This window comes from Carassius carassius, chromosome 9 (genome assembly GCF_963082965.1).
Source record: "Carassius carassius chromosome 9, fCarCar2.1, whole genome shotgun sequence".
Taxonomy (NCBI): domain Eukaryota; kingdom Metazoa; phylum Chordata; class Actinopteri; order Cypriniformes; family Cyprinidae; genus Carassius; species Carassius carassius.
Genome location: NC_081763.1, coordinates 19,069,839 through 19,097,659, shown reverse-complemented (window position 1 = coordinate 19,097,659; position 27,821 = coordinate 19,069,839). Strand labels below are relative to the sequence as shown.

Here is a 27,821-nt window from a genome sequence, read left to right as displayed (position 1 = left end):
AGTTTAAACCACCAGTGGCTCTTACAAATTCTGCAAAGGAAAATCAAATTTTCTTGCAACTTGGAGGTGCACTGGTTTTGTTTCAGAGAGAGGAGTTTTTCCTTTCTCCAAATATGACGTGCTTGGAACATCGACAGCTGAATCTTAAGCCTTGGTGCTGAGCGTCAGCAGTTCAATGAAGGAATTGAACAGCGTCTCTAGCCAGCCCTGGTTGGCCATGCACTGCTGAACCACCTCCTCCTGACCTGGATCCTCCTCCGCTGCCTGTTCTATGCTGTCCGTCTGAGGAGAGAGTAAGAGAAGAGAGGGTTTTTACGGGAAAATACATGAATACAGTGTTGCATTATTCAAATAAGCTCAAATTTTCCTCATACCTCCTTTTTACAGTGCAAAAAGGTGTGATATTTGTAGTGATGGAGAGAGTGATAGAGACTGTATATTCGACAAGTCTCTGTCGACAGCTTCAGGTCCTGGCAAGCAGAGAGAGATGGGGTTACAAGTAAAGAAAGAGAGCTCAGAGATTTAAGCTCAGATGTATTATTGAAATCAGGGTATCTGCAGGATTTTTAAGATCAAATCTAAGACTTTTTAAGACCTGCACATATAAAATTAATACTGTATAATACTAATGTCTATGGTAACATATTAAACTGTAAAACGACTGTAAAAAGGATGATACACAGTTTGGACAATTTTTCAAAAAACAAAAAAAAAAGGTTTTATAAAATGAACCATTTTTAAGAAAATGGATGAGTCAACGGTATCAACTATTATATCAATTTAAACAATTATTATTAAGCATTATATTAATTAAATAACAAATATATTTTACTGTTTTAATTGTTTAGATTTTTATAATGCATTATCTTCTTGTCGATCCACCAGTTCACATTTATAACTCATGGTTAATCCATAAAACCCATAAATACATGGGTTGATTTTCACACCGGTCTGACAAAAATAAAGCAGACTGGATTATTGAAAATACACATTCATTCTCTACCAGCAGGAGGCGCTTTCGTAACAGCAGAAATACACCGGTAACAGCAGTAAACAAAGCAGCACAGCAGTGACTTTGAAACTTGCAGCTCTCATGTTTAATCAACAAAATCATCACCTTTTGAAGTTTAATCGCCACACTAAGCCGTATCGCAATTCTCATCTTTCCGTCCCCAAATTTAAGACCCCCTAAATTCATAACTAAGACTTTATTGAACCATTTAAGAAATTTTATGACCTTAATTTTGATACAACTAAATTTGAGACTTTTTAAAGACCCTGCCGGAAAGCCTGATTTGAAATACAATGACCCCAAAAAGCTTTTGAACACTTAAAGGGAAAGTTCACAAAAGCACCTGTATGACTTTCTTTTGTCTGTGGAGAACAAAAATAAGATATGTTGCAGTGTTTTTACCATGAAAGTTATTTTATTTTACTTTTATTTTATGGACAAAAATAGTTCTCAAAATATCTTCTTGTTCTTCATTGCATTATCTTCATTGCATTATATAACAAGACATCAAATCAGTTGTCATCTGCAAACAAATGGTGCCTTTTTAACCATTTTTGCAATGTTTAAACAAATGGTCCAGAGATCACAGGTTTAGTTCATCACATTAATGATGTTAAATCAACTAATAATTTAAAAACTACATTTTAAAAAATTGTATGTAATGTCTTTCTTTAAAATAAAAACAGTCTGGTTCAATATTTCATTACATAATGCAATAGGGGTGGTAAATCGAACAATTCGTCATGATACAATCTAAAATCGATTCTCTTAGCCAGCAATAAATTATTTGCAAATACCTCAAGAAATGCTATGATATGATTACAATTTGATTAGATTTAGAAGCCTGCGATTAATCCAGAAATATTTTTTTACAACAACCAGTTACATTTTATTAACTAAAAAAAAGTAAAAAAAGTCAAAAGTAATTTATAAAAACATCTATTTGAGATACATATATTAAGATTTTTTTATGCATTGCACCAATGTATCATATAGTTACTCATTTGATTGATGCATCAATCCATATTGATTATACCTGTTTAATTTAACAACATATATATTTATTTTTACGTATGGCTGAAGTTCCCAAATACTTCTTGTGGTTTCTTATTGGAGCGATTAACTATGTAAGTGAGAAACAATTGTGTACACAACATGCCTGCTGTTTGGGAAGGCTCCTTTTGACTCTGTTGAGGGTTTTGCGGTTGTAACTCTCACCACCCAGGTGCACTTTAACCGCTCCAGAGTCTAGGGGATCTGCTGCCATTTGAGGGAACATGTGCAGTGCCTCCTACAGAATGGGAAAGGAGGGAGAGTGAGAGACTGCCAGACATGTTCTTCAGAAAACACACATCAAGAAGTCTTATCAAGAGGAACAGCATTTGCGTATCACTGAAAGCCAGTGTCACCTGATGCTGCACACTCATGGTGACCCTTCTCAACAGCCTTCGTTTCTGTTCGTTGAGGATGCAGTCAATCTTTCTCATGGGTGGGAGATAAAGCTCATCTGAGGACAAAAGGGGAGGAGCCAGTGAGAAATGAGTTGTTAAATTGAAAAATACCATTAGTTTAGATTCACATTTCCATTACTTGTTTAATGTAAAAGTCTCTTATGCACATGAAGTCTGCATTATCAACACTGAAAACGCTTGTTACTTAATATTTTTGTGGAAATGTATTTTATTCACCCCACCCAATCCTCCACACATGCACTTTGTATGTAACCTAAAGATGTGCGCTCACCATTGGTGTCCTCAAGAGCTTGGATCATGTCTGGGTCCAGAGCAGTGCTGACCAGCATCTCTACGTAACTGCGGAACATCTCTCTCATGGCGCGACTGTTTATTCCACTGCGTGTGGATACTGAGGATACAACAGATGCAAAACACATGAACAAAAAAAAACACAAAAAGGTACACACCAAAAAGTGCTCTCTTTCTCTATATATAAAAACTTAGCTTTGGATCCACAAAACAGGAAAAGCAAAATTAACTAAATTCAGTGTCCATCATGGCATACAGTGTGCTGGTTTATACAGATTGTTTGTGTATATATATCTATATATATCTATATATATATATATATATATATATATATATATATATATGTGTGTATGTGTGTGTGTGTGTGTGTGTATTATGTATTACATGTTCAAATATGACAGTTTTGGGACAATGTGGTCTGTGCTATTTCAAATAAATGCAGTGTTTTACACTTTATACTTATCAAAGAATCCTAGAAAAAAAATGTAGCATAGTTTCCACAAAATAAATCAAGAAATGTTTCTTGAGCACCAAAATTCTTTCTGAATGATCATGTGACACTGAAGACTGGAGTGATGACTGCTGGAAATTCAGCTTTGCCATCACAGAAATAAATTATATTTGAAAACATATTACAACAGAAAACAGGTTTTTAAAATGCAATGATATTTCACAATATTACTGTTTTTACTGTATTTCAATAAAAGCATAAGAGACTTCTTTCAAAAGCATTTAAGCCTTACTACTCCAAACTTTTGAACAGCTGTGTACGGTGAAGTTACACGGACTGAAGCTGTTGATAGTTTTGATTATTTCTGCAAAACCACACTTAAATGGACACACATGATATACTGCACATGAATAACCAACCCATACACACCTTCATCCTCACTGGGCGGATCAGGGGAGGAGTCGGAGTCAGAGGAAGAGGGCATTTCTTTAAGCCACTTCTTCCTCTTTTTAGGAGGAGGTTCTGCCTTTACTTTCATAGGCCTGCTCCTCGTCCTGTCAACCCTCTTCTCTCCAACCCTCTTCTCCTCTTTGACCCTCCCGCGCTCCACAACTGCTGTCCTCCTCTCCAGCTTCTCTTGAGTTTGTCGCTCTTGGAGTTTCTTTTCCTTCTCTCGCTCTTTCTCCCTCTCCTTCTCTCGTTGTTTTTCCCTTTCCTTCTCTTTCTCCCTTTCTCTTTGCCTCTCTCTTTCCCTCTCTCTCTCCTTCTCCCTTTCTCTCTCACGTTGTTTTTCTCTTTCCCTTTCTTTTTGTTTCTCCCTCTCTTTTTGCTTTTCAAGTTCTCTCTCCCTTAACTTCTCCTTCTCCTTTTCTCTCCTAGATCTCTCGATCTGTTCCCTCTCTCTTTCTCGCTCCCTTTCCTTTTCTCTTTCTCTCTCTTTCTCCTTTTCTTTTTCCCTTTGTTCCCGTTGCTCTTTCTCCCGTTGTCTCTCTCTCTCTTTCTCTCTATCCTCTCGTTCCATGCGAGGTGGAGTCAGGCTGCGTACAGATAGTGGCTTAGGAAGAGACTGGCGTCTGGTAGAAAGAAAAGGCATTCATCTTGCAATGACAATATACTGAATAAATTGAAAGTTCACCAAAAAAAAAAAAATCTGTCATGATTAACTCAACTTTGCAAATTTTTTTTTTCTTCTGAGGAATGCCTTTTCCACACAATAAAAGTTAATTCATAAATCTTCTGTTAAGATTTAAGCCTATGCCACAGGTCAGCAACATCAAATGTCATATCTCAAGATCAATTATCATAACGCAAATATTTTATTTGAGAGCTGCAGAATTTAAAAAGATTATCAATTAATAAATAGTTAAATTGTGTTGCTTTCTCACACAAACCTGTTGTTTGATTGTACATGACTGAATATAGCACATGAGTCAGATGGACTACATTTCTGGTGCCTTTTTAGTGTTTTTTGTTTTCTTTTGAATGCTTAATAGACATAGCACCACTGTGAACTGTTTTATTAAACAAGCTGTATGAAGAGTCTTCAAAAACTCAGTGCTCCACGGAAAAAGCAACAACATTTAGGTTTTGAAAGCATGTGGGTAAGCAAACATCACAGAATTCTTTGATGAGTAGTAACTACTCTATTAACTGCAATTTAGTACAGGACAACAGTAGCTCCAGAAGTGCATTTAGGGTGAAATTACCTCAGTGTGAGACTGGGCCGATGCCAAGGTTTCCGCGAGCACACTCGGACATAATCCTTTTTATTCACATTCTCCAAGAATTTGACATATAAACGCTGATAACGCATCTTTGCATCTCCAAAGTAGCCCAAATACTGCCAAAGAGTGACAGAGGACAGAGTTTAATGAGGTGGTGTAGTGTCACTTTTTTATGCAAGCCATCTAATGCATGCAAAAACACACTCACATTACTGGTGGCATAAAACTGACGCTGTCCATCTTTGATTTCAGGAGCGAACTTCTGCAGCAGAGCTTTCTGGACCCTCCATATCGGAGGAGGCTCTCGTCCTGTCTGCAGCGCCAACTGAGAAAAGCCATGAGAATTGAGCAAGTTAAGTCAGCATTAAATAAAAAATTTTCTTATTCTATTTTGCAAATGCATATAATAGATCTTATTGTTAACAATTCATCCATTCAAGTTTAATTTTAATGTTTAATTAAATTGACATAACTTGACCTTCCGTAGAAACAACAGACTCCTCACTGATGTATTGCAGATTTTTGCAATCATATAGTCTGCTTAAACCCTGCCTTTCCACAATCAACTTTAAGCGGTTATTTTTGACTACAACAACCACTTCTCAATTAAAACAACAACAAAATACACATTACATTCATATAGCCTAAACAGATTAGTCTATGTGGAAATTTATTACATTTTTCTTCACTGTTATTTCTAAGCCTTAACTGGTGCAAAATACAGTGCATTACAGACCACATCAGGTCATCTGTAATGTATCTGCTTGTTTTACACTCCTTGGCCACCAGGTGTTATTGTGAGCAAATGAACCCTCGAGAAATGAATCCTTTTGTGAACCACTTGGTTGAAAGCTTCAATACTTCATGAGGCTTCATCTCGCCATCACTACTGCAGACTACAGTTCTAACCATGTTTCAGCACACCTGTCTTTAATTTCCCCGTTACCCTGAACAGCTTGATTGGCAGGTTCAGGTGTATTTAATTGGGTTTGAAGCTGAATTCTGCTGGACAGTAACTCTCTAGTGCTCCTATTCCACCAGCATGAACCGTGTGCTGGTTCAGAGCTAGTGCTATTGCCGGTTTGGAGTTGGTTCGACTGGCGAGCCTCTTAAGAACCGGTTTGCTTTCCACGGGCTAGAGAGCCACCACTGAATAAGTGTCATCTTTCCCAGCAGCGCTTGCATGGCAGGGCCAAACACAAACACATCATTCATTAACAATTGCATTGCTATTGACATTCATGGCTTTGTGAACCTACATTGTCATTTAAACATGGTGAATCCAACATGTTTGTGCAGCTCGCTGTAGTTTGTATAGACAGAGATTACAAGTGAGAATAACTGAGACCAGAGTGCAAGAAAGCAGTTTCCTCCTCAGACCACTTGTTTTTGCTTAATTCCATCAATTGTGTTTAGCAGCTATTTCAAAAATGGTGATCAATAGTTTCTGTCCATCTTGTTGGTTACGGTAACCCCGCCCCTAGACTCAGCCTCAGACGACATGCCCACGGACCGTTGGCTAAACTACTGATGAATATGGGACACAAAAGTGGAAACACTTCAGGAATGTCGAAGTTGTCATCAGATTAGTTGAATTCTACAGGATTTCAACGAGACGTGCGAGTCGCGTTCTTTAACGGGAAACAAAGATATCGTGGCGCCAAACCCCCTCACGAAAGTAGAAAGCTGTAGTGTTTACTACTGTGACGAACAGTGCTTGTCAGGATCAGCTAAACGCTGGATTTTAAAATGATTGTGAAATATTTAAAGTACGCGGCATAGAATCTTTAAAATACATTTTACACACCGGTCTGTTATTGTGGCAACATTTCCACGCCGCGAAACGTGACGATGAACGAAGCGAACTGTGATTGGTTGTTGGACATGTCGGTCAAATGGCCTCATGGCCGGACCTTGGTCAATGAAAGCTGCCATGAATTCCAGACCTTCAGCCTGAAGGTCTGGCTACGTGAGACTACCTCGCCCCCAACCCCTGACACAAGCGTTTTCTTACTTCTAGACCAGCAATGTCTTGGTGCTACTTACGAACCACTTTTCCTGGTTCAGAGCTGGTGCTTTGGGTGTGGAAAGGCAAAGAACCGATATGAAACTAGGCTCTGGCTCTGAACCAACACTCAAACTGGCTCAATGGAAAAGGAGTATGGGAGCAGGGATGGAGAGCTCTGCGATAGACAGAATTAAGTCATCCACTTTTTTTTCTTTTCTGAAAATCTGTTTCACTTGGATGTATGTCACACTACAGAAGAAACCTATTATCACTACTTCTGTTTCATTGCGACTCCAAATATTAAAATGACATTTCTTTCACCATTTACTCACCCTCATGTTGTTCCATGTATGACATTCTTTTGAAAGCGTAATGCAAAAAAAGATCATTTAAAGAATGTTGGAAACCAAAACAATTTTAGTTCCCACTGACTTCAAACACAATGTTTGACCATACAATAGACGTCAAAGGGACTCAGTTCGGTTACCAGCATTCATCAAATTATCTTCTTTTATGTTCCACAGAAGAATTTGAGTCATACAGGACTAGAATGACAGTATTATAATTTTTGGGTGAATCCCTGCAGACATCTAAATATTAATTGTACACACTGAAAACTACAAAAACAAAAAAGCAAGAAAGGGATTTTTACCTTAAGAGTACCAATATCTTCAGTGCGCACCACAAATTCATCCCTCTCTCTAAAGATCCCCTCCCCCCCACTCTCACTGTCATCATCCTCACTCTCTCCTGCGATGGCTGCGTTGGACTGTTTCTTAGCCAGGTGCAGTGAAGTGATCTGAGGCATCGGGGCATCTTCGGGGGTGGGGGGTGTGACCGGGGAGGGCTGGGGAAGCTCTTCAGGAGGAGGTGGGGAGGGGGATGGTGGGGGTGTAGCAGAGGGGGGCAGTGTTGGCGGAGGCAGGGAGGGAGAGGGGAGAGCAGGTGGAGAAGGGCTGGGAGGGAGGGAATTATGCAGTGGTGGCTGTTGCTGCTGTAGATTCTCCTCCTCTTCTTGAGATGGGAGAGGGGAGGGGAGAGACAGAGGAGGAGGAGGCAGAGGGGAAGGGGAGGAGGAGGTCGGGGGAGAAGGAGAAAGAGATGGGGGAGAAGGGGGTGCAGGCGGAGGCTCAGATGGAGGTCCTAAAACAGGGGATACAGTTGAGAAAAGAAGGAAGAATTTATATTTCATTGATTTTAGTATTTGACTGTAGACATATGTTAATATACTCACCATCAACCTTGGGAGCACCCAGCATTTCATACTCAGGCTCTTCTTCTTCTTCTTCTTCCTGCTTGCGCTCCTCTGTCCTTATTTGATCAACTTCCTCCTTCTCACTTCTGTCTTCTTCCAACTCCTCTCCTTCCTCCTCACATTCACTCTGTCTGTCTTCTTCCTGATTTTTTTGTTGATGTTCCTCCTGCACAGGTTCTTCCTGTTTCTCGTCTTTGCTTGGAACATGTGCCTCCTCCTGCAGGTTGGGCTGTGAGAGCGAATCCAGTTCCTGTGACATGTTAATTTCTGTCTCAGCTTCAGTGTGTACATGTGGAACAGACTCAGGTTGTGGGGGTGGCGAGGGTGTGTTAAGAGACACTGTCTGTGGAGTGGGTGGCGATGGTGTAGGAGGAGGTGGAACAGCAGAGAGACTGTGAGGTGTGTCATAGAGGGCAGAAATGGCTGATGAGATGCTCTTCTGCAGGTCCTGGTTCTTACTGACTGAGTCTTCCTCGTCTGAGGAGAATGACGGCAGGGTCTCTAGGTTTCTCTTGAGCTCCTCGTCAAGTCTTTTACAGGGGGATGGACAGTTACTGAGGCCCAGGCTTCCATCACCCTCGTTGTCTCCGAAGTGGGGAGGTGGAGGAGGCGGTGGTTGTGGAGATAATGGGTGAATGCCTCCCTTTACTGAAGAGGAATCTGTGGAAGTGCATCCGTCGACAGGTGGAGCATCAGTGCCGGGCTGCTTCTTCCCCGTTTTCAAAAAATCCAGAAAGGAAGATATGAAACCCGACTTTAGCTCTGAAGATTTCTCCTCCGTCTGTGAGCGAGAGGTGCAGAGAAATGAAAGGGGCAGAAGATGACAAAATACAAGCAATGAGTGTCAAATAGCATGGAAATGTACGCAGAAGGCAAATAAAGGGAAAAGAAAGAACAACCAGAAAAAGCTTATAAATAAATGACAATAATTAACATCATAAATTACATAATCACTGTAGTCCCACTCTCTTATGTTTGGTGTGTTTAGAAGGAGGAAAAACACCTTACTGAACAGCAGGGTGGTTGATGATAGTTACTATGAATCAGTAACCTTAGCAACAGCCACCCTAGCAACAGTGCTCTCCCTTTCTTTTATTGCATTTTTTTAAGAACTCAGTCATCATGGCCTGCCAATCATCTTAGTCTATGTACTCTGCTCCCTCTAGTGGCAAAGTGCATACACCAAGAACAATGCTTCCTCAGTAAAATAACTGTGAAAGAAATCCAAAATTTATTTTAATGCATAATTTAGTAATGTGTCTTTTGGTCAAAATATGAGTGGTTTATGGTCTTCTTGTCAAATAACACCTGGAAAATGGATATAGAATAAGAATAAATTGAAGTCTTACTGTGCCCGAAAGCTTCTGCATGGTGGCCCAGGCCTCTGGGGTCATATGGTCATCTATGTCTCCCTCCCAGGACATCTGCAGATACATAAATCATAAACATTGCACATACATGTAAGGAAATTGCACATATCTATACACCCTGGCTCTTCCACCCTTCTTTCATGAGGCTACTTGTTGCTGAGGCAACAGAGGACATTTCATAAGAGCAATTTAAACATATGGAGGAGGGCATAACTTGATAAAGGCTGTAAATGTTGTTGAGTTATTGAATCTTCATGCTTTAAAACATGGTTTTGGTCTGACAACATCTCGTAATGTTACAGCAGATGTTTACTTTTCCCATTTAGAACAAAATATTTGTGACTTTGAATTATGTCAAACCATTTCATCATCATTTAGATTTTTCTGTATTTGGAAAGATCCTTCTCAGGTTGTTGATCATCTACTCATTGTGAGCTTGGTCTCAGCTCAGTAATTGACATTCCTTTTCCATTTGCATAAATCACAACTGATTTCACATGCTGCTACCCACCAATCCCTTATACTATTGTCTATCAGTGCTGTGCACGGCTAACAAAAAGGACTATAAATATGCTTGATAATTCAATTCACAAGTACCCCAAAAACTTTAGAAATAAAGAAATAAAAAAAGTTTTAACTAAAACTAAAAAAAAAAGTTTTAACTAAAAAGAACAAATTTAGCAGAGCATTTTACTTTGGTAAAATTAATCTATCACAGCTGCCAACACAGCCTTGCAAGTCACAAAATATCTATATGCACCTCCTCGATTAAACTTTGCTCTAAATCTCCAGGTCATTTGAGGACATCAAAAGGACCCAATATGAACTAGGACATTGTTTGTTATGTTTTTGGACAAAAAAAGTGAATTCTGATTGTATGGTGTATCTTTATGCTAATTTTTGAAAGACACCAAATTATCTTTCTAAAGATTACGAAAGAGATCACAGAACTGGCATTTGCTCTGCATTTTACATAGAACATCTGGAGTTATTTAAACATTTTCTGTTAACATTTTTACAAGATGAGACTCACCTCTTGGGGTTTCTGCTTCATCTTTTCCTGACCACAGCTCATATCATTTCTGTTCATGTCAATTCTGTTCATGTCCACACTGGTAGTGGGCCCTGGGCTCAAACCAAGTGATGGTGCAGAACCTACTGAACCATCAGACAAAACTGGATCTATACTAGACAGGGAATCTGTCCTCAGTAGGGAGTCAGACGAATGTATGGAAGGAATAGGGAGCTTAATCTGGGAGGAAAACAATTAAGCAATTACTATATTTAAGTATTTACAAAAAAATGTATTACTTGAATCAATACATGCTTATACACTTGTTAGTTTCATTGATCCATCATTCCCACAAACATAATTCTTCCAATTGGTGCAAATCGTAACCCTTTACTTACTTTGATTGGTTTGATGGGTTCCTGGTATTGTTGCTGAGGCTGATGCTGTGCAAGTTGTTGATGGTGTTGCTGAAGTTGTTGTACATGTAGGTGCTGCTGTGGATGCATTTGTTGTGGTTGGTGCTGCTGTAGATGGTGCATGTGCTGTTGTAACTGTGGTTGATGATGGAGGTGAGGTGCTTGTTGTTGGTAGTTCTGCCCCTTGTTCATGTCTCTGTGTATTTCTATCATTTGATCATCTTTCCTTCCACGTCCTCTTCCTCGACCACGGCCCCTTCTACTCTCTCCACCAGGTCCAATCATGTTCCTGCAATAGGGAGGCTCAGGAAGAGGACGAATACGTGGCCTACCCCTGGGTCTTGGTGGACCCTCACGTTTAGGTTTGGTGGGTTTCCTCCCCCTTTTCTTTGGGCCATCTTGTGGGAGCAGTTGTGGAGGAGGTCCAAGGGATGGGTAACCGGAGGGGTGACAGAAATCTAAATCACCCATCAAAGGGCTTAAACTACCAACTCCTGAACCACTTCCAGACTTTCTGCAGCTAGAAACAAGATCGGGAAGCAAGTCTGGCAGACGTCTGCTGTTTAAGCGGATGTCAGCTGGAACATCTGCTTTATCCTCATCATCTTCGAATTCATATTCTTGAGCAAAGTTCTTCTTAGTCTGTGATTGGACATTAGGCTCTTTCCGCTGTTTAAGGAGGTGAAAAGAGCTTGTTTTCAAAAGTTTTTTTGGTCTAGATGAACAAAAGATTGGTGAGGTGAGTCCCCCTGTGCCAGGACCACTACCTACACCCGCAGAGCCCATCATTTTGTTTCCAGTTCCGTCTACTACGTGTCCTGTACTGCCCATCCTAAGGCCTGGGCCCTGAGACTGAATTAAACCTAGTTGTTCTGTGTTTACAGTGGATGGGAGTTCATGGGATTTCAAGGGGTCCAGATCTAAGTGCATAGTACCATTGCCAGATTCAGATAGACTGTGACAATACTGCCCATAACCCTGATCACCATGGTGACTCATCATGTCATATGCACCTCCTCCACCACCTGTAGCTTTAACTGCATCCATTCCATCTTGTACTGTTCCACGTGTCTCTGGCACACCATCCTGACCCCCTTGTCCTGCACTTCCACCACCTCCAGCACAACTTGCCTTGTAGTCCTCAGAGCAGAACATATCTTCCATACCTGGAAAAAAGGAACGATCCTCATCTTGGAGAAGTGAATCTGGGAAACAAATAGATGTCAGTGGCATAAACCGTTGTTGCTGGTCTTGGCTCTGACCCTGGTTCTGAGCTGCTTTTCCCACAGGGCTACCAGTGTTATATTGATGCTCTTTGAGTTGATCCAGCTGTGGCTCTTGTTCCCTGGACTGGGCTTGGGGCTGTGGAGGTCCAGAAGCTGGTTGCATGTGGTGAGGGTGCTGGTGAGGACGCTGATGGTGAGAGTGTGCCTGCGGCTGATGGTGGGCATGAGGGGGTGGATGGTGTGAGGCCATATGGTGCAGATGAGAGGGGGTTGACATGCTCAGATCTGACTCAGACAAGAAATCATGAAGCTCTGTTGCTGGTTGTTGAGGGTGGTGGGACTGATGGTGTGAGGACATCCTATGTTGTTGCTGTTGTCTGCGATGATCAGTGCTGCCCCCATCTCCTGCACCAACTCTATCAGAGGGGCCTGGCCCTTCTCGGCTATTTGTTCTAGAGAGAGATCTCTCTAGCATGTCTAGTGGTGAAACAGAATTCTGACTTGACTGACTTTGGTTTCTCTGAGCCTCACGTCCATAGTGGACCTCCATAGTTTGGGACTGGAGCTGAAGTTGAAGTTGAGAGGCCTGTGGCTGAGTGTCTACTCCTCCAGAGCCATTAGTACCTAATCCCCCAGTTGGTCTAATCATGGCTTGTTGAGTCATTGAGTGTTGTTGTTGCTGTGAAGGAGTCTGTTGGTTGTCCATCTTGTTTCGAGTGGTATGCGAAAGGACAGATTGGAGAAGGTGAGCTTGGGAGGTTTGCTGAGATGGGTCGGGTGGAGAATCCATTAGTCCAAGGGAGGACTGGGTCTGTCGCTGCTGCAAATCTGGAGTCTTTCGTAGGTAGGGTAATTCTGAAGGATCCTGAGCTTTCTTAAGATCTATATGTGAGTGGGACATTGAATGGGGATGAGGGTGCTGTGAATGCTGAGAGAGTGATGGGTGAGGAGTGTGATGTTGATGTGTTTGATGACTATAAGGGTCTCCTCTGCCATAGTGGACCACTGATCCAAGGGAGTCATGTTGACCATGAGAATGAGTATGTGACAAAGAATCAACTGCACTTTGGGCACCATTTGCACCAGCTCCAGCAAGCACTCTATCAGCCTTAGTCTGTTGCTGTTTTTTCAGAGACATCTCCAACTGGTTTTCTAAACCTGTGCCTGGGCCACAAGAGCCAGCAGCAGCCACATTGTTGGTGGTATTATTAGTCCGAATGACACTCTGTAGATGATAACGTTCTTCAGATGCCTTGTTTAGTTCATAAGCAGAGAGAGACTTTCCTCCATCCCTGCTCTGGGAAATGGACTGGGACTGCGGTTGTTGTGAGGCTACTTGCTGAGCTTGTTGAGAATGATGCTGGGAGGGATTTGGTGCTGGACTCTGTGAGTGCAGTAAGTGCTGAATCAAAAAGTCATCCTCATCTTCTTCCTCCTCTTGAGATCTTTCTACCCCAAGCATATCAGAATCAGATTTAGATTTTGGTGGCGTTGTATGATAAGACTGTGTTTGCTGGGGTGGCACCCTTGTGTCTGAGTATCCTTGTGGAGAAGCCAGGAATGCTGGGGAAAGAACTGAGGATAGGTACTTGTTGCCCCCATTTCCTCCAGGTGATTGTGCAGGGCGAGTTGGGGCAGGGGAGTGCAGACCAGGGCGGATTATTCCAGAATTACTTGAGGGTGACGGGCTGGAATCGGGGAGGTGGTATGATCCTCCTCCACTTCCTACACTTCCACTACCACCACCTGAACCACCCCCCACACTTCCTGAACTACCTGCTCCAGATCCGGTGGTACTGCTTGTTGTACCGGTACCACCTCCAGACACCATTAGAGCAGGTGAATGTCCTGTACCCCCATAACCCAGTGAGGGACTTCCTGCCCCACCAAGAGATGGTGGCAAAGAACCATATCCTGAATCAGAGCCATAGACCACCTCAGCTGAAAATGAGCGTCCTGTAGTTCCAAGACTTCCATAGGCTTTTCCTGTCCCCCCAAGACTGGAACCAAGATCCTGAGCCTGCGGAGAACTGAATCCCCCATATGGCTGGGGCAAGTGAGAGGTGGGTGGCTGGCTTGGTGAATATGACTGTTGCTGTGGTGGGGTTTGACCAGGAAGCCCAGCAGTTGGCTTGACAGGAGCAATTGGAGAGCCATATGTAGACAGGCAAGGTTTGGATGGCTGCTGTTGTGTAGAAGAGGATGACACAGTTGGAGGAGGAGGTGGTGGGGGTTGCGGTGCTGGTTGCTGCCTTGAGGGTGCAGAAGAGGTACTGGATGAGACATTAGGATTAGAGGCAGATGAGGAAGAAGAGGAAGTGGAAGAAGCTGAAGGAGGAGTGTGAGGGGTTCGAGATGAGGACGAGCCAGAGGAAGAGTAGCCACTACTTGAACTGGAACTCTTTCCTGTTTTCCCAATACCACCACCCGAACCCCCTGAGGAGGAGACTGAGGAGGAAGTGTATGGGGGCTGGATAATAGGACGATACACCTGTTCTGATCGGGGAGAGGGTTTGGGGTCAGATGATGGACTCTGCTCACCCAGTGGGCTACAGTTTATGGAGGAGCCATGCCGATGATGGGGTATTTGCTGGTATCCTGATGCACCACAACTAAGATAGTGTTGTAGGGTATGAGGTGCAGAAGAGGATAGTTGAGACTGTCCAGGAGAAGGCCTCTGGTAGTGCTTGATCACACTGTCTTGCCTGGGGATGGCTCTTTCATGGGACTGTGGTGGTTGAGGGGGTGCAGAAGAAAAAACAGAGGAACTGTATAGCTGAGAGGACTGATCCTGCAGCTGTGAGGACAGCAGGTTAAACTGAGGTGGTAAATGGCGTGTTGAGGAGGATGCAGGTGTTTGTGGTGGAGGAGCACTAGTGGGCTCTTGTGGCCCTCTATATGAAGCAGACCCACTCTGTGAAGACAGAAGACGGTCAAAGCCAAGACTTGACTGGGTGGGTGTTTTAATGTGTAGCAAAGGATCATGTGGTGACAGGAGACCATTGGAAGTAGGACTGAAGGTAGGCGTGTCCTGCAGAGATAATGATGGGGTCACTCCAGGGAAGGAGCGCCCTGAGAATGATGCAGGGTGCTGATATGCCGACAGAGCAGAGGAAGAGGGAAATGAGCCAGAGCCAGGTAGTGCACCAGAAATGAATAGCTCTGCAGGGGCTGGAGTATGCATTGCTACAGCAGCAGAGAGGGAAATGAAAGGAAAAAGAAAATGATTCAGCAGTTAATAAAGTAATCGTCTATCTTTATTTCATGACATATTTCTGTGTTTATAATTAGATAATTCTACATTCAATAACTCACAATACTAACCAGTTTGCCAGGTGGGGGTGCGAAATTGGGAGAGAAGGGAAGAGGCAGAGGGGGGTGGCTGAGCACCTCGGGATTCCAAAGCAGAGATCAAGTTCATAACTGAAGCATCTGGTCCTGAGGGACTGGCATGATGTAGTCCAGTATCAAACAAGCCTGAGAGCCCTGCAAAATACTATTATTAAGACAAGGTCTAACACCTGCTCAGAGGATGTCTTTTTTTATCATCTCAACATCAAGGTACACAATGAATACAGTACAGTATTAAATCAAAGCAATTTCTGAAGAAATACATTTTTATATACTGTCACAAAATTATACTCAAACAAGCTTTATGAAACAACATCAGTAATTTTCCAGTAATTAATTACATAATTTTGTAGACCTTACCTAAGCTCCTTCCTGTGCCCCATGCTCCAGCTTGTCCAGAGGTGCCTGGATGATGATTTGTTGCATATCCTTGCAAGGAGTGTGGTGTGGCATAAGGTTGACGGTGGAGGAGTTCTGAGTCTGGATGGGAGGATCTGGAGCTCCCATAAACCAAACTGAAAAACAGAGGATTCAAAAAGAGGTAACTGACAGAAGGAATGGTACAGAAACAGACACAATAACATAGTAATTGTTTGCATACATTCATATGCATTACATGTTATTTGGACATCTGACACAACCTCCCCCGTTTTTTAATTGGACAGAACATAATACATACATCAATAATACATACATTAATTGGCTAAAACCTAATGATTACATTATTTTAAATGAGTCCACCCCCCAAGATAACTTTTATAAACATGAGCCGCGTCTAAAAGGCAAAGGGGGAGGTGTTGCTTCAATTTATAACAACGTTTTCAGGATTTCTCAGAGGGCAGGCTTCAAGTATAACTCGTTTGAAGTAATGGTGCTTCATATAACATTATCCAGAGAAACAAAAGTTAATGATAAATCCCCTGTTATGTTTGTACTGGCTACTGTATACAGACCACCAGGGCACCATACAGACTTTATTAAAGAGTTTGGTGATTTTACATCCGAGTTAGTTCTGGCTGCAGATAAAGTTTTAATATCCATGTTGATAATGAAAAAGATGCATTGGGATCAGCATTTATAGACATTCTGAACTCTATTGGGGTTAGACAACACGTTTCAGTCATACTCAAATCATACTCTAGATTTAATACTGTCACATGGAATTGATGTTGATAGTGTTGAAATTATGCAGCCAAGTGATGACATCTCAGATCATTATTTAGTTTTGTGCAAACTTCATATAGCCAAAATTGTAAATTCTACTTCTTCTTACAAGTATGGAAGAACCATTACTTCTACCACAAAAGACTGCTTTTTAAGTTATCTTCCTGATGTATCCAAATTCCTTAGCATATCCAAAACCTCAGAACAACTTGATGATGTAACAGAAACTATGGACTCTCTCTTTTCTAGCACTTTAAATATAGTTGCTCCTCTACGCTTAAGGAAGGTTAAGGAAAACAGTTTGACACCATGGTATAAGCATACTCGCACCCTAAAGGGAGCAGCCCGAAAAATGGAGCGCAGCTGGAGGAAAACAAAACTAGAGGTATTTCGTATTGCTTGGCGGGAAAGTAACCTATCCTACAGAAAAGCATTAAAAACTGCTAGATCCGATTACTTTTCTTCTCTTTTAGAAGAAAACAAACATAACCCCAGGTATTTATTCAATACAGTGGCTAAATTAACGAAAAATAAATCCTCAACAAGTGTTGACATTTCCCAACACCACAGCAGTAATGACTTTATGAACTACTTTACTTCTAAAATCGATACTATTAGAGATAACATTTAATTCCACATTGTCATTAGGATATGTCCCCAAAACCTTGGTATATGTGAAAAAATGGTATATGTGAGGATTTAGACCGTATCATAGTACTGAGACTGCTCTCCTTAGAGTTACAAATGATCTACTCTTATCATCTGATCGTGGGTGTACTTCTCTATTAGTTTTATTGGATCTTAGTGCGTTTGACACAATTGACCACAACATTCTTTTGCATAGACTTGAACACTTTGTTGGCATTAATGGAAGTGCATTAGCATGGTTTAAATCGTACTTATATGACCGCCATCAGTTCGTAGCAGTGAATGAAGATGTATCATATCGATCACAGTATGGAGTGCAGTATGGAGTACCTCAAGGCTCAGTACTAGGGCTGCTACTCTTCATGCTTTATATGTTACCCTTGGGAGATATCATCAGGAAACATGGTGTTAGCTTTCACTGTTATGCTGATGATACTCAGCTCTATATTTCTTCACGTTTCTAGCATTTGTAAAACTGCATTTTTCCATCTCAAAAATATATCTAAATTACGGCCTATGCTCTCAGTGTCAAATGCAGAAATGTTAATCCATGCATTTATGACCTCAAGGTTAGATTATTGTAATGCTTTATTGGGTGGTTGTTCTGCACGCTTAGTAAACAAACTACAGCTAGTCCAAAATGCAGCAGCAAGAGTTCTTACTAGAACCAGGAAGTATGACCATATTAGCCCGGTCCTGTCAACACTGCACTGGCTCCCTATCAAACATCAAATAGATTTTAAAATATTGCTTATTACTTATAAAGCCCTGAATGGTTTAGCACCTCAGTATTTGAATGAGCTCCTTTTATCTTATAATCCTCTACGTCCGCTACGTTCTCAAAACTCAGGCAATTTGATAATACCTAGAATATCAAAATCAACTGCTGGCAGCAGATCCTTTTCCTATTTGGCGCCTAAACTCTGGAATAACCTACCTAACATTGTTCGGGAGGCAGACACACTCTTGCAGTTTAAATCTAGATTAAAGACCCATCTCTTTAACCTGGCTTACACATAACATACTAATATGCTTTTAATATCCAAATCCTTTAAAGGATTTTTAGGCTGCATTAATTAGGTAAACCGGAACCGGGAACACTTCACATAACACCCTATGTACATGCTACATCAATAGAAGAATGGCATCTACGCTAATATTTGTCTGTTTCTCTCTTATTCCGAGGTCACCGTAGCCACCAGATCCAGTCTGTATCCAGATCAGAGTGTCACTGCAGTCACTTGGATCCAGTACGTATCCAGACCAGATGGTGGATCAGCACCTAGGAAGGACCTCTACATCCCTGAAAGACAGCGGAGACCAGGACAACTAGAGCCTCAGATACAGATCCCCTGTAAAGACCTTGTCTCAGAGGACCTCCAGGACAAGACCACAGGAAACAGATGATTCTTCTGCACAATCTGACTTTGCTGCAGCCTGGAATTGAACTACTGGTTTCGTCTGGTCAGAGGAGAACTGGCCCCCCAACTGAGCCTGGTTTCTCCCAAGGTTTTTTTCTCCATTCTGTCACCGATGAAGTTTCGGTTCCTTGCCGCTGTCGCCTCTGGCTTGCATAGTTGGGGTCACTTCATCTACAGCGATATCGTTGACTTGATTGCAAATAAATGCACAGACACTATTTAACTGAACAGAGATGACATCACTGAATTCAATGATGAACTGCCTTTATCATTTTGCATTATTGACACACTGTTTTCCTAATGAATGTTGTTCAGTTGCTTTGACGCAAATGTATTTTGTTTAAATCGCTATATAAATAAAGGTGACTTGACTTGACATCAGAGAAGTACATGTTTACATGGTAAATGGTTAAGTAGTGCATAAACATTCTATTTTATTTAAAAAAATGAATAAAATCTATTTAAAAGTTTTTAAATAAAAGGAAATTAATTGTTAAGGTTATAAAAACATAAATATTCATAATTTTGCATAATAACAAATTAACAAATAAAGTGACTGTTTTAATATTTACAAATTATTAAGCATACACGTTAACTCCCAGTAATATTTTGCTATACTGTATATTAAGTTACATAATGCAGAGAAAACAAGTACTGGGAAGGAATTGTAATTATACCATTGTTTTGGTTCACTGTTTGTTATTTATTTAATATGGGCTTTGTAAAGTACCTTTAAGTTATGAGAACACAAATATCTTTGATCAGTTTTAAAACAGAGGGGAAAAAATTACATTCTACTAATATATCTAATTAAATAATCACTAATTATTTTATTTTCTAATTAACCCAATTAATGTACAATCCAACTATGATATCCAACCATGTTTTTTTTTTTACTTGCTCAAACTTGCTTGATGTTTAGTTTAAAAAAAAAAACATGGTTGGAAGACATAGTTGGATTGTACATTAATTGGGCTAATTAGAAAATAAAATAATCAATGATTATTTAATTAGATATATTAGTAGAATGTAATATTTTTCCCTTTGTTTTAAAATTGATAAAAGATACTTGGGTTCTCTTTACTTAAAAGTAATTTTGGAGTACTAAATCAAACAATAACTCACTGTATTGTATCAAGCATCAGTTGTGTGACATTGGGATGGATTTCATTGTCCCCCCTCTGTTCAGACAGTGAAAGTCTGTTGGTCTCTATACTCATACTAAATCCCTGTATAGAGTATCAGTTGATACAGCTTGGCATTATCCCTCTCACACCATAGCCACACACAAAGATTAGCTCTTTAATCAGCCTACTCACTTCCACATCCTCCTTCTCCCAAAACGCATGCAGGATCTGATTTTGACAGACTATATATATATACAACAATCATTACAACATCAAATATATCATCAGCATTCTCAATATTGCCTCCTCTATCAATAAATTAGGGAAATATGCTGACTCATCAATATACAACTTCTGAATGACAAAACAAGATCATTTTCTAATTCATTCTTTGTAATTAGTCTCACATTTACCACTCCCGATGTGCAATGATACAGAGTGTAGCCCAGCATTCTGATTGGCCACTCTGCCTGTTGCCAGCCAATCAACTGACTTTTGCAGTCTTTGCAGACTGTCTCTGTTGTCCGCTTTCATAGAGACTGGCCAGTTCAGTTGACAATGGCAGTTAGGATGTTGCTGAGGTAAGACACAGAGCGCTCATTGATAAAAGCTCTCCACTGACTGAATTGCCTTGGTAACCCCCTCCCCTCCCTCCTCAACGGGCTCTTAGTGTGAGTATACAGCTCAGTTAGTCTAGATCCCTCTCACTCTGAGACCAGAGTGGGAAGCCACAGACACCACATACTGAGTGAGCGCGTGGTGAGGGGGTGGGTGTCATTCAACAGAAGCAGTGGAGTGGATCAGAAAATCTATTTTAAAACCTATAAAAGAAATTTATTCATCTTCGAGTGTAGTATTCAAAGAATTACCTAAAAAAATCTGTACAACATATACAACCCGAATTCCGGAAAAGTTGGGACGTTTTTTAAATTTTAATAAAATGAAAACAAAAGGAATTTCAAATCACATGAGCCAATATTTTATTCACAATAGAACATAGATAACGTAGCAAATGTTTAAACTGAGAAATTTTACACTTTTATCAACTTAATTAGCTCATTTAAAATGTAATGCCTGCTACAGGTCTCAAAAAAGTTGGCACGGGGGCAAAAATGGCTAAAAAAGCAAGCAGTTTTGAAAAGATTCAGCTGGGAGAACATCTAGTGATTAATTAAGTTAATTGATATCAGGTCTGTAACATGATTAGCTATAAAAGCTTTGTCTTAGAGAAGCAGAGTCTCTCAGAAGTAAAGATGGGCAGAGGCTCTCCAATCTGTGAAAGACTGCGTAAAAAAATTGTGGAAAACTTTAAAAACAATGTTCCTCAACGTCAAATTGCAAAGGCTTTGCAAATCTCATCATCTACAGTGCATAACATCATCAAAAGATTCAGAGAAACTGGAGAAATCTCTGTGCGTAAGGGACAAGGCCGGAGACCTTTATTGGATGCCTGTGGTCTTCGGGCTCTCAGATGACACTGCATCACTCATCGGCATGATTGTGTCAATGACATTACTAAATGGGCCCAGGAATACTTTCAGAAACCACTGTCGGTAAACACAATCCGCCGTGCCATCAGCAGATGCCAACTAAAGCTCTATCATGCAAAAAGGAAGCCATATGTGAACATGGTCCAGAAGCGCCGTCGTGTCCTGTGGGCCAAGGCTCATTTAAAATGGACTATTTCAAAGTGGAATAGTGTTTTATGGTCAGACGAGTCCAAATTTGACATTCTTGTTGGAAATCACGGACGCCGTGTCCTCCGGGCTAAAGAGGAGGGAGACCTTCCAGCATGTTATCAGCGTTCAGTTCAAAAGCCAGCATCTCTGATGGTATGGGGGTGCATAAGTGCATACGGTATGGGCAGCTTGTATGTTTTGCAAGGCTCTGTGAATGCTGAAAGGTATATAAAGGTTTTAGAGCAACATATGCTTCCCTCCAAACAACGTCTATTTCAGGGAAGGCCTTGTTTATTTCAGCAGGACAATGCAAAACCACATACTGCAGCTATAACAACAGCATGGCTTTGTCGTAGAAGAGTCCGGGTGCTAACCTGGCCTGCATGCAGTCCAGATCTTTCACCTATAGAGAACATTTGGCGCATCATTAAACGAAAAATACGTCAAAGACGACCACGAACTCTTCAGCAGCTGGAAATCTATATAAGGCAAGAATGGGACCAAATTCCAACAGCAAAACTCCAGCAACTCATAGCCTCAATGCCCAGACGTCTTCAAACTGTTTGGAAAAGAAAAGGAGATGCTACACCATGGTAAACATGCCCCGTCCCAACTATTTTGAGACCTGTAGCAGAAATCAAAATTGAAATGAGCTCATTTTGTGCATAAAATTGTAAACTTTCTGAGTTTAAACATTTGCTATGTTATCTATGTTCTATTGTGAATAAAATATTGGCTCATGTGATTTGAAAGTCTTTTAGTTTTCATTTTATTAAAATTTAAAAAACGTCCCAACTTTTCCGGAATTCGGGTTGTAAGTGCAGCCTCTCATTCATACTTCCCAACAGAATGCAAGAATATATTTATATTGTCATTCTCCATTAAATAGACTCCTGGGTTCAATATAGTCACTGAAATACATGTCTCCCAAAAGACCCTAATAAATGTGACAAAGACAACTGATGTCCATCCTGAGGGGGTTCCATCTGGAAGCATGTCCATCTCTTTTAAAAACACCCTCATCTTGGAGGCACAAGACTCGCGTAATTAACTGGATAAAGGCTCTAATGAACTGGGTTAAACATTTAAATGCATGAGCAAAAGCACATATCCCAGCTGCCAACTGCTTCACTGATTGTACCTCTGGCATAATACAGTGCCATGACAAGAGTACCCTTATGATGTTTTGATACATTGCTGCTACTGTTTGATAATGATTCTTTAGTGGAAACGTTTCAGGTTACACAGAACAAGGCAAGCATTGTAGATAAGCCGAGTCACTGCTTTATAAAATATCAGAGACATAGTACCATGCAAAAGTGACACATTGAGAAGGACTTTGAAAGAAAATTTAGACAAAATGTTAGCATCAAGTTATGGACTGGATATGAATAATCATTAAAAAAATTAAGTACATATGAGGAACTCTGACAAGCAGATGTTTCTCCTGCAACTGAATGTCTTATCTTAAATAATTAATGCATCATAGCATCAGTACCCTCTCTTCAAATGTGAGTATTCATGTATTCTGTGCAACCAAAGGAAGCAGTTTCACTTCTAGGTAATGTGAGGTTTGATGGGAATTACACAGTTACTGGCTCTTAAAGGAACACTCCACTTAAAAAAAAAATAGGTTAAACAGATGAGTTTTACCGTTTCCAATTCAATTCTGCCGATCTCCGGGTCTGGCAGTAGCACTTTTAGCCTAACTTAGCATAGATCATTGAATCTGATTAGACTGTTAGCATCTCACTCAAAAATATGAGCTGAAAAAATTGTTTCAGTACCTGAAAATAATCCCCAGCAACTCCGCAACTACACAAACTAGCTGGGCACTATTTCAGGTGCTGCGTAATATCACTGCGCCTGCTACATCTATGGTATGGCAGCAAAGATCCTTGATTATTACGCCGAAATGAGAATATAGTTCCTAGCCATATCGGCTAGAAAATGGCAACTTTTCATTTTCCGTCAGTCTTAGTACACGACATAACTACAGAAAAGTCAAGGTTTAAATAACAAAAATATCGAAACTCTTTGGTCATTTTTGAACGAGATGCTTACGGTTTAATCAGATTCAATGATCGATGCTAAGCTAACCTAAAAGTGCTACCGCTAGACCTGGATGTTGGCTGAATGGATTCTAAAACAGTAAAACACAACTGTTTAACTCTAGGGGAAATGGAAAATGAGCCTATTTTTTTTTTTTTTAAGTGAAGTGTTCCTTTAATCCCAAAAAGGCAGCTCAAAGATGATGCTGAACTTCAAGAGAATTAGCTAAACCGAAGGACATTGTGCAAACAGTGGGGTTCCAAAGAATGAGACAACTTAGTGGGTCTATTTTGCTTTTAAATAAATATGCTTTTATTACAAATTAGGGTATATCATCAGCATAATAGTGACAAGTTACATTATATGCATATTATTTATCTATTGAATATTGCAGTGTTTATTATAAATGATTTATCCATGCACATCTTTTTTAAATGAATGTGCACTCATAATTTTTCATCATAAACATGAACTTTTTCTTACCCTCCCCCCACAACAGCATCTCTTCTCTGATCACGTGTGCACAGGTGTGAGGGCTGGACAATAATTCCTCCCTCCTGTAACCTGTCACTCACCTGAGATAGCATCAGTTAGCAAACAACTATGACCAACAATCCAATCAATTACATCTTTCTCTTTCGAGAAGCCATTTCACTTGAATATAAATGTCACAACACGGAAGAGAAGATGGTTTCTGTTTCATGACGACTTTTTAAAAAGCAGGGCTGAGCAAAAGTTTGTGCAAAACCTGAGTCATGTTATCATGATAAAGGAAATCTTCATACAGTTCCCACTGCCGACGTCACAAATTATCTTATTTGATTAGTGACCTGCAAATACATTTACTATGTTTTAATATTATATTTAATTGATAGTACAGTAAAAACTGAGGGACTCGATTTAATTTAATATATAAAAAATTTATATAGATTTAATATATGTATATTTTGTACATTTGGATCACACTGCAGACATTTTACATCCAATAATTTCTTCCTCTCTTGTCTCTCCTCTCTCACTTTTTTCCATCATGCTGTCTCGCACCTTCAGTCAATCAATTCATCCTGCTAAACCTCTCACCTCCTGCCATTGTGTCTGTTCTTGAGCTGATTAAGCATAATTTGACAATGGAGTGAAAAAGAATAAGAGGTGAAACTTGAAAAAAAAATAAACAATGGAAAGAAAGCAGGAAAATACAAAGAGAAGGGTTATATTAGAAAGCTTGATTGAATCCACTGTACAAGACTGTTCCTAATTACAGCCAGTGATACAACACAGTCCCCCAACAGGTGCAAAATGTTTACAGCCTGATGGGGAGCTCAGTCGTGGCCATTAATCTCCATTAGAACCATGCAGAGGTGTGTGGTGGATGTACACTGCCCTGAGAAGGACAGAGGGCCTGGTGAACCTGGCCATCAAGGAGTATGCCTTTGTCGTCTTCCTAACCAAGATGTAGTGTGCAGGAGTCTTGGTAAGCAACAGTGCTATCATTCGTGCGTGTTTGTGTGTGTGTGTGTTTATTCTCATTTAATATTAACACATGCAACAACATTTCTTAACATAAGAACCAATATTGCCGAATGTGGTGTCCTACACAGACCCCAATGTAATTTTGTTTCATTTTATGCTAATTTAACACTTGATGGTGTTTCATCAAAGCATAATGGCTATGCTTCCAATGACCCAAAGCAGCAGTCCCACTATCTAATATTCATTCAAAAGCAGAAGCAATTTTGGAAAACCAAAAGAGAGAAGAATCAATACAAAAGCATTTCATTTCATTTTGTTTTATTCGGCAGATGCTTTTCAGCCTCTGCATCAGCAGCACTGAAGCTTGTCCATCATTATAAGGCTGAACTTCTCATTAAGATTCTGGATTCTATCAATCTGCCCGAATCTACAGAGATGCTCTCGAGTCAGAAACACAATATGAAAGATTCCAACAGAAAATAGAAGAATTCCTCTTCAGACTTACTAAGAGTCAGCCAGAGAGATACTGGGATGGAGTCTCACAGAATTATGGGGGAATGTTACGTGTTGGAAAAACTCAGCATTTGTGGTCCTTTTTCAGGAGTCTGAATAGAATTCCTCATACATACACAAATCTAGGGATGACTGCTTAAAATAATTGCACTACTGGTGTCCCGTCATGTAAGAAAAAAGAGGAGCCACCAGAATAGGCACCAGAACCTGTATGCATCTGTGAAAAAAAGATGAATTACAACCTATGATGATTAATAATTTTTTCAAGTGACAAGAAGTCTGCAAAGACAACGAATAGTAGCACAGATTCCACCATATCGCATAAAACACCTAAATTATCATAATTCAAATGTCTCAACATTTCACTTCCCGTTACCATAGAACAATAGGTTATAGTATGCTGTAAGTGTACGACTGTCTCTATACATGCAACGAAAGACACAAGAATGATTGCACGCGCGCTCTGTAATCTACTAAGATTGATTTGGTTGTCACGGCGACTGATAACTTACACAGCCGCGCGCCTTTGAACTGTAAGTAGGCCGCGAAAATAGTGGAGCACGACACAGTCCCGTTTCAGGTAGTAACAGAATAATTAATCGATATTTTAATATTACAATGCAACACTTCCTAAACGTATCAACCCTTTTGAGCAAACCTAATTTTTCCTGCAGAGATTTAATGGCTAGTCAATATAAAATCAGGTCATTTTATTATTCAACCATTTCCTCCAAATCGCTGTTGATATTTTAAAAAAGAAAATTTTGCAGTAAGTATTTATTAGTTTCATTTTCTGTTGTTAAGTTGCAAATACGTTTGCAGTGCGTCTTACGTTTATGTTTACAGTGTGCACGTCCCGGTCACGCTGTAATTTCACTGAGGAACACTACACACTATTTGGTACGTTGCCAAGTGACTAGTAAAAAGACAGTATCCTCAACAACAGACATGGTATTTCTTCGTTAGAGAGTAACGATAGCCTGTGCAAAGTTTGAGTTATATACATATATTTTTTTAATTATGCGATGTCGTATATGGTAGTAAGTATGCTATGAATCAGTATGGTTGTTCATATTGCGTTTAATATATAGCAAGTCTTGTGACGTGTAACTGAATACATGTTGACTTCAGGAACTTCACCTCGGTATTTAACGTTCGCATTTTTCTCTGATTTAACACAAAATTTATATTTCGATAATAATCCCTGTTCCATTTTACAGGCACAATACGCGTTACCTACAGAGATCAGCAACATACAGTAGCTATTGACCATTTCATCCCCAAATATATGTGATTGTATGTAATTAGTTGCCTCCAGAATAACGCTTTGTCAACGTGCATTTTGTGCCACGCATTACTTACTACGCATAATAAGCGAGTATTTAAGTACTGCGTGCAATGTCCTGTTTAGTGCGCCTCTAAGGCAGAAGGTTTGATTTTTCATTTTTGATAATACGCTAGCAAGCTAGCTAGCAACATAATCCCATCCCCCCTCTTTTCGCCCTCTCCCCCTTTTCTGTCTCAGTCTACCTTCCGTATCACGCAGTAACTCTCAATCGCATTCCTTGCATTTTCAAGACACCCCCTCCTCCCTCAGAAATGACAATACTGATGGCTGTACGTGGAGCCAGTGACAATATAATGCATGGACGTCAATGAACACAGCACCGCGAGCGAGAGTGGGAGCATGCATTGCATTGCATTGCGTCCGTGCGTGCGTCCGTCGGCATGGGCATTGTTACAGCCAGCTAAGCATATTTATGCATCCGGCGTATGGAAGTGAACTTGCACGGGTGCCTTACCTTGCCTTCGCCGACCTCTCGTAACTCCATCCTGATCCAGCGCCCAGATCACCGAATCCTGTGCCAGGATAATTTCTATCCATTAAAGAAGAGACAACGGATGTAGATGGAAAGATAGACAGGGGGAAGGGGAGGGAGGTATTTCCTAAATTCTAACACACTATCTCTCCCCGTGTCCTTTCCTCTGCGTTCAGTGAATGTTTATCTCTCCTGTTTCACAAGCAAGTCCTCAAGAATAGGACCAGCACAGAGGGGGAGAGGAATGGAGGGAGGAGAAGGAGGAGGGGGAGATGGAGGATACAGAGGGGAGGAGGAGGAGGGAGGGGGGTGAAGTATTACACCAACCACCGCCACCAC

The 27,821-nt window shown here is 40.6% G+C and overlaps 1 protein-coding gene across 2 annotated transcripts; it reads right to left on the bottom strand.

Moving 5' to 3' along the window:
• Positions 1-85: 85 nt before the first annotated feature.
• LOC132149188 (proline-rich protein 12-like) lies at positions 86-27,752 on the bottom strand. Of its 2 annotated transcripts, XM_059558187.1 has the most exons (16): positions 27,465-27,752; positions 15,949-16,103; positions 15,562-15,723; positions 10,994-15,423; positions 10,617-10,835; positions 9,563-9,637; positions 8,193-8,994; positions 7,611-8,101; positions 5,159-5,275; positions 4,933-5,066; positions 3,656-4,299; positions 2,756-2,875; positions 2,422-2,519; positions 2,172-2,303; positions 375-470; positions 86-282 (listed from the first exon to the last, which is right to left on the bottom strand). In XM_059558187.1, exons 1-16 carry the CDS (start codon positions 27,545-27,547, stop codon positions 145-147), a joined length of 7,896 nt encoding a protein of 2,631 aa, XP_059414170.1. In that variant the 5' UTR covers positions 27,548-27,752; the 3' UTR covers positions 86-144. The 2 variants fall into 2 exon arrangements, with proteins under 2 accessions (XP_059414170.1, XP_059414171.1); XM_059558188.1 differs by lacking the exons at positions 15,562-15,723; positions 15,949-16,103; positions 27,465-27,752 and having other exon boundaries at positions 10,994-15,151; positions 15,238-15,375.
• Positions 27,753-27,821: the final 69 nt, after the last annotated feature.